An 8,848-nucleotide genomic window follows, 5' to 3' on the forward strand; every position below is an offset into this window, starting at 1 on the left:
GGCGCCCGCCACAACGCCTGGTTATTTTTTTTATTACAGTTTGGCCCGGGCCGGGTTCGAACCCGCCACCCTTGGAATATGGGGCCAGTGCCCTACTCACTGAGCCACAGGCACCACCCTAAGCATCTTTTCGAAGTAGTGTTAGTGGGTGCCCAGCCTTCTTTTTGTCTGGTTCTCTTATTTTATTGCCCATTCTCTCTCATCATTCCAGGCACCCCACTACCTTCTCTGGCTACTCTCACCTGTTCCCTTCCCTGAGAGCCCTTCATTACCTAGTCACTGTCTCTTATTCTGTAAGTGGCCACCTTGTCTGAACTCAGAGAAAATCAACATATCGAATCAGTGGTGCTCAGATATGGTTCTGTTCGTGAGCTGCCTGGGGAGTGTTAAAAACCAGTAGGGAAGAAAGAAGATTCTTATCCCCTTGTGTAAGAGGTCTGGTTTTGTAGGTTTGGAGTAAGGCCCTGGAACATCTATTTTTTTTTAAAGCATCCCTGGAGATTCTGATATATAGCCAGGTTTGGGGAACTCTGCTAAATAAACCACTGGAGTTGGCCACCTGATGAAGCAGAGGGCTTCCTGTCGCTGGAGGGATTCCAACAAAGGCGTGTTGATTATTTTAATAAGCCTTTTGTATTTAGTGGTGGTCTGGGAGTGGGAGCTGGGTTCTTTCTGAGGTGGTTTTCCAACTCCCAGGTTTGTAGTATAATTCATGCAAAGGTGTAAATGACTCTGAAATACTCCTAACCCTGATCCTTTTCATGGAAAACTCTCCTTTGCCAAAAATGTATCTGCTGCAGTGGATGCTAATTTCAGGCCCTGTGACTAAGTGAAATGAAGAATTTCAAACAATGTAGGCGTGGAGATCTTCCAGTTGTTCCCTAAATCAGTGGCTCCCAAACTTGGCTGATTTTCAGAGTCATCTGGGAAGCTTTTTAAAAATATAGATTTTTAGGCTCTACTCCAGAACTATTGAATCTGACTCTCAGAGTGGACATGGTACCCAGAAATGGGTATTTATTACAAAAAAAAAAACAAAAAAAACTCCCCAGGTGATTTTGATGCCCAGCCAAGTTTGGGAATCTTGGTTTTAAACCATGCAATATGGACACTGTCTTCTCTCTGTTTAAGCCTCCTTTTCCTTAGGTCTTTAGGAGGCTTTAAAACTAGTCTGAGGACAAATGACAGGAGGCACTTTATACAATGTGCATGAAGTATGTGAAACTTGTCTTCCCTAGAAGAAATACAGAAGAAAAAATTTTAAAAAATAGTTCAAGTCAGGCACGGTGGCTCATGCCAGTAATCCTAGCGCTCTGGGAGGCTGAGGTGGGAGGATTATTTGAGCTCAGGAGTTCAAGACTAGCCTGAGTAAAAGCAAGACCCTGTCTCTACTGAATTAGAAAAATTAGCTGGGTGTGGTGGTGGATACCTATAGTCCCAGCTATGCAGAGGCTAAGAAAGAAGATCACTTAAACTGAGGAGTTTGAGGTTGCTGTTAGCCAGGCTGATGCCACAGCACTCTAGCCTAGGCAATAGAGACTCTGTCTCAAAAAAAAAATAAGGTGGCGCCTGTGGCTTAGTGAGTGGGCGCCCGTCCCATATACCGAGGGTGGTGGGTTCAAACCCGGCCCCTGCCAAACTGCAACAAAAAAATAGCCTGGCGTTGTGGCAGGCACCTGTAGTCTGAGCTACTCGGAAGGCTAGAGGTTGCTGTGAACTGTGATGCCATAGCACTCTACTGAGGGTGATAAAGTGAGACTCTGTCTCTAAAAAAAAAAAAAATTGTTTAGGAAGGCTGGCTAGGTACAGTGGCTCATGCCTGTAATCCTAGCACTCTGGGAGGCTGAAGCAAGAGGAACACTTGAGGTGAGAAGTTCAGGACAGGCCTGAGCAAAAGTAGACTCTGTCGCTATCAAAAATAGAAAAATTATCCAGGCCTATAGTCCCAGCTATTCTAGGGGCTGAGGCAGCAGGGTTGCTTGAGTTTGAAGTTGCAGTGAGTTATGATAATGCCACTACACTCTACCTGGGGTGATGGAGTGAGACTCTGTCTCAAAAAAAAGAAGGGATGGAGGCTTGGCACCTGTGGCTCAAGTGGCTAAGGCACCAGCTACATACACCTAAGGTGGTGGGTTCGAATCTAGCGTGGGCCTGCCAAACAACAATGACGGCTGCAACCAAAAAATAGCCGAGCGTTGCGGTGGGCGCCTGTGGTCCCGGCTACTTGGGAGGCTGAGGCAGGAGACTCGCTTGAGCCCAGGAGTTGGAGGTTGCTGTGAGCTGTAATGCCAGGGCACTCTACCCAGGGGGACAGCTTGAGGCTCTGTCTCAAAAAAAAAAAAAAAAAGAAGGGATAGAACTTCTGCAAGGTTTTCAGGGATGGGTGTTGTGGCGGGCGCATAGGGGAAGTTAAGAGATGCTATATACACAGAGATTCTGTGATTTGTCACTAAGCAGATAATATGCTTATAGCTCTCTTGGCTCATTAATACACTGATGTGCTCCTGATTAATTCACAGTTCACAATCTGTGCTAAGCTTCATACTTGGCAGCTTGGTTCCCTCACTGGGGTCTGTTATCCCTCTCAGTTAGTGAGGGCTCATTCTTTGGAAGGATTTCCAGAATCTGTTATCGGAAATGGGAGGGGCTTCTTCTGATACATCCTAAGATGGAAAATAAAGTGGCAATTTTTACATTTGGATTTCAGGCATTCCTCCCAGGGGCCCAAAGGAGATGAGATTAGTGTGGCCATGACAGTGAGGCTTTATGAAAGAACGAAGATACAAGACGGTTCTTGTCTCAGGCTGGAACTTCAAGCTTGAATATTGGCTTTGCTCTGGGTTTAAGTTGCTGAATGTCCGATTAACCTCTCTTCTTAGGAATCAGGGACACAGTGCCCCTGTGCACTCCAAAGCATCTCTCTCTCTGAAGTTACTGACCTCTGACTCCAATACCAATGTGTTCTTTAATCCCGATTTCCAACTGAGACTTTCCCTTTAGGTCCTCACGAATAATCTCCCCACCTTTGTGTCTCTCTGGACCCTAGAAATGACCCCATTGAAGACTGGAGTTCAACATTCCGACAGGTAGCAGAGCGGATGCAGAAGATGCAAGAGAACCAGAAAGCTTTCGTGCTCAACCCTGCAGTCGGGGTAGGGCCTCTGGCTCCTTTTTCTATGCCATCCCCCTCCCCCCCAGCATCTGGAAATTCCTTTGAACCTCTGATCTTTGGTTCTGTTGCATGTTGCATAAATTCCTTGGGCATTGTGTGTCAATGAAAATGTTATAAATCGGCTCAGCACCCATAGCACAGTGATTACGGCACCAGCCACATCCACCAAGGCTGGCGGGTTCAAACCAGCCCGGGCCAGTTAAATAACAATGACAATAGCAACAAAAAAATATCCGGACGTTGTGGCGGGTGCCTATAGTTCCACCTACTTGGGAACCTGAGGTAAGAGAATCGCTTGAGCCCAAGAGTTTGAGGTTACTGTGAGCTGTGATGCCATTGCACTCTACCCAGGGCGACATAGTGAGACTTTGTCTCAAAAAAAGGGGGGGGGGAGGGCGGCACCTGTATCTGAGCAAGTAGGGCACTGGCCCCATATACCGAGGGTGGCAAGTTCAAATCTAGCCCTAGCCAAACTGCAAAAACAAAAAAATAACTGGGTGTTGTGGCGGGCGCCCGCAGTCCTAGCTACTCGGGAGGCTGAGGCAAGAGAATCACCTAAGCCCATGAGCTGGAGGTTGCTGTGAGCTGTGCGCTATGGCACTCTACTGAGGGCAACAAGGTGAAACTCTATCTAAAAAAAAAAAAAAAAAAAGAAAGAAAATGTTATAAATCAAATCCTATTTTCTCAATTAGTTTTTTACCTTACAATATTTCATCTTCATTCTGACCCCTTCTTGAATCAGTAATCATGAAACACTTTGGGGACCCAGGGCAGTTTCTGTTTTCCATCTGTGTACAGAAAGCACTGAATAGCCGTTGTTATGTCTTATTCTGTCTCTTGTATGTATTTAAGTTTGAAACACGGGCTTAAAAAAAAAAAAAGGGATGTAGTTTCATTCTTCTGTCTTCCTAAATTATCTCCAAAACCTGGTGGGAGAGGATTGGCTTGCAGTGCTCCTGTCCCTTTTTTCCCCTTGAGCTGTAGGTACATTTCACTAGCTCCATCTACCTAAGGCCATCTACCTGTAAGGGTCTTAGCCAAGACCCTGCCCATGCTTCTCTCTCATCTGTGATGCGCACATCTGTGACATGCTCCTTAATCTTTGGTGAGAAAGACATGATTTATGCCTTTGGTAAGAAAGACATATTCATCAAGCATTTCGTACTTCCATCTCCTAGATGCGTATCTCTTTCCTCCTCTTTACAATTGTTGACTTTCAGTCTTCTTTTCTCAGTTGTATGTTTTTTTTAACCATTCTCTTTGCTATAATCTCTTTGCCTACTTGCTGTGCTATGTTCCATATCTGCCCTGTTCCAATCACTGCTTCATTGATCTCTCCAAAGCATATGAAGTGTGGTAATTGGATTTACAGACTTCCACAAAAAAGGTGGTTGGGAGGAGGTGGGGAGAGAAAATTCTCAGAAAGAAAGGCACTCTCTGAAAAACCCTTGGCCCAGCTGACGAGGGATCCCAATAGCTGGGACTTGTTTCTCTTAGAGTCTCCACGTCTTCCTTCCTCTCTCAATTCCTCCCCGATGTCATTGCTTCTCAGCCTGAGGGTCTCAGCGGCTCTTCCCGGATGAAAGGTGGAAGTGCCACCAAGATCCTGCTGGAAACCCTGTTATTAGCAGCCCATAAGACTGTGGATCGGGGCATTGCAGCCTCTCAAAGGTAGGAAGGATCTGGGTAAGAGACAGCTCAAAGTCAGGCAGGGGTGGGGTGGTATGGATGGGGAAGTGGCAGGCCCAGATATGGAGGCTGGCTAGTGCAGCAAGACTGAGGCCCTAAGACAGCTCCTGTGGCTCAAAGGAGGAGGGCGCTGGCCCCATATGCTGGAGGTGGCAGGTTCAAACCCAGCTCTGGCCAAAAAAAAAAAAGGCTGAGGCCCTACCACTTTCCTCTGGGGAAGGGAAGGGCATACTGTTGCTCCCACCAAGTAATCTCAGAGTGTGGATTGTTCCTAATAGATCCTGGATTCTTAAATCTAGACCTAATCCCTGAGCCTGTCTGGGGCCTCCAAAGCTGGCCTAGCTCCTGAGGGTTCCTTTGATGGTCCTGGTCACGAGCCCGGAGCTCATCCTGCTGTGGCCTGCTTCCCTGCTAGTGTTTCTAGTCTTGCCTGTAGACTGTTGCTTTTCTCCTCAGCGCTCAGAGCCTCCTCCCCCAGAGCTGTCTTGATGCCCCATCCCTCCTTCTGCTCCCTTGTCTTCTGCTCAGCTTGATACAGTCTGGTCCCTCTCTGCACCTCCACCAGGATCAGTAGAACTTAGTTTTGAGGGAATTATGCCTCCTCTGCCACACCTAGGGGTGGGGGGGAGGAGAAGGGTGCACAGGCTTTCTGAGGGGGAACAGGCCTCCCTGGGAGCTGATGGCTTTTCTCTCAGATGCCTCCTGGAAATCCTGCGGACATTTGAGCGGGCCCATCAGGTGACCTATAGCCAAAGCCTCAAGATTGCCACTCTGATGAAGCAAGTCAGCACCAGGTGTGTGGATGTGTGTTTGGAGGGGGAACATCCCGAGAGCAGGGAGATGGTGAGACACGTTAACATGGTGAAGGTGGTGGGATTGCATGTTGGTGGGTCATGGCAGGCTTCTTTTTGGTTTATCTCCATTCTCTTCTGTGTACCTCTCTGGTATATTTTCACTGTGACCTCCCTGCTCATATCCTGTCCTCTTACCCACCCTTAGCCTGGAGAAGAAAGGCCGAGCATACCTGGTGGGCTGGCAGACCCTCGGCATCATTGCTATCATGGATGGAGTCGAGTGCATCCACACCTTTGGCGCTGGTGGGACCCCATGAGGACAGCTTTCCTCGTTCCTCCTGATCCTGACCAATTGGTCTACCCTCCAGACACTCCCCTGCTCCCAACCCAACAGCATTCCTCAGTGTCCATCCTATCCTGTCTATATAGGCATTTCTATCATATGATTCTTCTTTTGAACCCGAACTCAGTCCTTAATCCCTCAGCTCCCAGCCCTGTGCTTAGCAATGATATCCCACATGGGTTCCTTCTCACTCTACACCCCACCATGCATTTTCATCCCAGCCCCATCAACACCCCCCAAGCCTAGAACCTTCCTGTTCTATAAAGCCCATCATTCCTTTCTTCTTGTCCTTAAACTTCCCAGATTTTCGAGATATCCGTGGTTTTCTCATTGGTGATCACAGTGACATGTTTAACCAGAAGGCTGAGCTCACAAACCAGGTTGGAGAATAGGACACGGGGAAGATCACTGGTGTGCAGAGGGTGGAGGACAAGGGGAAAGTAAAGAAAGGTGGGGACCACGATGGGATAGAGTCTGGTCTATCCAGGGAATGGGTTAGAGGTCGTGAGGCTTTGGGAAGTACAGGGAGTGTGGAAAGCTCTGGATATAACCCCAAACCTGGCTCTACTCCACTGACTTGATACATAATCTTGGGCAAAACTCCTTACCTTTTTGAATGTTACTTTTTTGGTCTGTAGATAGAAGGGCTGTGATAGATGTCCCCCATGTCCTAGTCCTCCAGCCTATGCTCTAGTGTGTTTTCACAGGAGGGAATTTCCAATTTTCTCCCCCAGGGTCCCCAGTTCTCCTTCTCCCAAGAGGACTTCCTGACCTCCATCCTGCCAACCCTCACTGAAGTTGATACTGTGGTCTTCATTTTCACTCTGGATGGTGAGAGGGAAGATGGGATCGGATTGGTGGAAGGAGTGGATGGAAGCAGAAGAGTGATTCAGAGGGGATATCATTTTTCTGGGTCTTAGGTCACCTACTCAGAGGAAGGGATGGGGCAAATGTCCTGACTGAACCCCAGAAGAGTAGGAAGAGCCAACCTTCCTGTATAGCCAGTCTTTCCACTCTGATGCCCTCCCTCTCTCCTAGACAACCTCACAGAGGTGCAGACACTGGTGGAGCAGGTGAAAGAGAAGACCACGAACATCCAGGCCCTGGCACATGGCACTGTGGGACAGTCCTTGCCGGTGAGGGTCCAGTCTTGAAAAGGGGACCCTGGGTGGCAGTTACAGCCAGGCCGTCCTAGAGATGCCTCTCTTGTTCTTTTTTTAGGCCCCTCTGAAGAAGCACTTTCCTTCCATCATCAGCATCACATGGCCACTGCTTTTCTTTGAATATGAAGGGAACTTTATCCAGGTATGGGGAACGAGGAGGTAATATCCGTAGGGAAGGGCTCAGAGAGGGAGGGATTCCAGAAATAGAAAACTCAAGGCTACAGGAAAGAAAGCATGAAGAATTGTCTGTCCTCTACCAAGCCAGCAGGGTGAATACTTGGGTTACCAGGTCACTAGCTCTTTCAAAGAATATGCAAAAAGTGCAGAATGCCACCCATCACCTGACAGATGTTCATTGCCCTTTTGGACAGGTCAAGTGTCCATGTAGTCATCATTATTATCTAGAAGCCTTTAAGGCACATTTTTTTTGCAAGTTTTTTTTTCTTTGAGACCTAGTCTTACACTGTCACCCTGGGTAGAGTGCTGTGGCATCCTCACAGCAAACTCAAAATCTTAGGCTCAGAAGGCAAGAAGTGATCTTCTTGCCTCAGCCTCCCGAGTAGCTGGGACTATAGGTGCCCACCACAATGCCCAGCTAGTTTTTCTATTTTTAGTAGAGATGGGGTCTTGCTCTTGCTCAGGCTGGACTCGAACACCTCAAACATACAACCTATCCCGGCCTTTTTGCAAGTTGTACCATGCTGAATTCACTGCAGATAATGTTATGCTGATGACATAAGTCCCTGCTTGCTGATGAAAATATAATCCAGCCAATACAGGTACTGTTAATATTCAGAAGTAAGAATCAGTTTATGTGCACTTTGCAATATAGAGTTTGGAGGAGAGCTCTGGATGCCAATCCAACTCTGCAATGTGGCCTAAGAAAGAAAGCAGCTTTGTGTCTCTCTGGTCTTTAGTTTTCTCACATGCCACCTGCCTACACTCTCCATAAGGCAGAACCAAGACTCTAAGGTTGCCCTGGACAAATGTGGTCTCTCATCCATTATCCAAACCACCTCCTTCAGGAAGCTTCCCAACTTGTTCATACAGAGCCCACATGCTGACTTAACCTGGACTCAAAACTCTAGTGGAAACTTCTCTCTCCTGAGCAGGAGATCTACTCTCCTTCTAAAGTGTACTTTGTCTTCCCTTCCAAACCATGTTCATTTGTCACACTACTACTTCTTGGCATGCTTTCCACGTTCATTGACTCCTCTGAGATCTCACATCTTCTAAGAAGTCTTCTCTAATGAACCTCACATCACCTTGATCCTTCCCTTATGATATGTACTTCCCCATCCTTAGAGGGTCCACTATATAGTGATAATACCTGATACCTAAAGGGCTAGACTTAGTACAGACTGTCTCAAATATACCATCTTGGTGCTCATAACAGTCTCCTAAGAAATGCATAAATGTATGTTTGATGTCACCCTTTCCCAGATGAGGAAGCTGAAACAAACAGATTAAAGAATTGTGATCACAGCTTTATACCTAAGAAAGGAGTTAGGACTTGAACTCAGGTCTTGTGATTCTAAGTGTTCAGTCTATTTTCCCCACATGAAATAAATTTAAACCATGGGTTGAGCCAGATTCTTTTATGGAGAGGGGCTATTGTAAGTAATTATAATCTGTGATTTTTTTTTTTTTTTTTTGAGACAGAGCCTCAAGCTGTCCCCCTGGGTA

General features: G+C 47.0%; 1 protein-coding gene across 1 annotated transcript in view; it reads left to right on the forward strand.

Moving 5' to 3' along the window:
* GCKR (glucokinase regulator) overlaps positions 1-8,848 on the forward strand; it is a 26,880-nt gene that overhangs the window by 5,179 nt on the left and 12,853 nt on the right. Inside the window, exons 8-15 of the mRNA XM_023511820.1 lie at positions 3,015-3,152; positions 4,726-4,844; positions 5,558-5,656; positions 5,862-5,959; positions 6,303-6,379; positions 6,734-6,830; positions 7,038-7,135; positions 7,221-7,304. Of these exons, the coding sequence (XP_023367588.1) occupies positions 3,015-3,152; positions 4,726-4,844; positions 5,558-5,656; positions 5,862-5,959; positions 6,303-6,379; positions 6,734-6,830; positions 7,038-7,135; positions 7,221-7,304 (810 nt within the window). The remainder of the gene's footprint in view (positions 1-3,014; positions 3,153-4,725; positions 4,845-5,557; positions 5,657-5,861; positions 5,960-6,302; positions 6,380-6,733; positions 6,831-7,037; positions 7,136-7,220; positions 7,305-8,848) is intronic.

The sequence above is a fragment of the Otolemur garnettii genome, unplaced genomic scaffold (genome assembly GCF_000181295.1).
Source record: "Otolemur garnettii isolate 467f Iridium unplaced genomic scaffold, OtoGar3 scaffold00022, whole genome shotgun sequence".
NCBI lineage: Eukaryota > Metazoa > Chordata > Mammalia > Primates > Galagidae > Otolemur > Otolemur garnettii.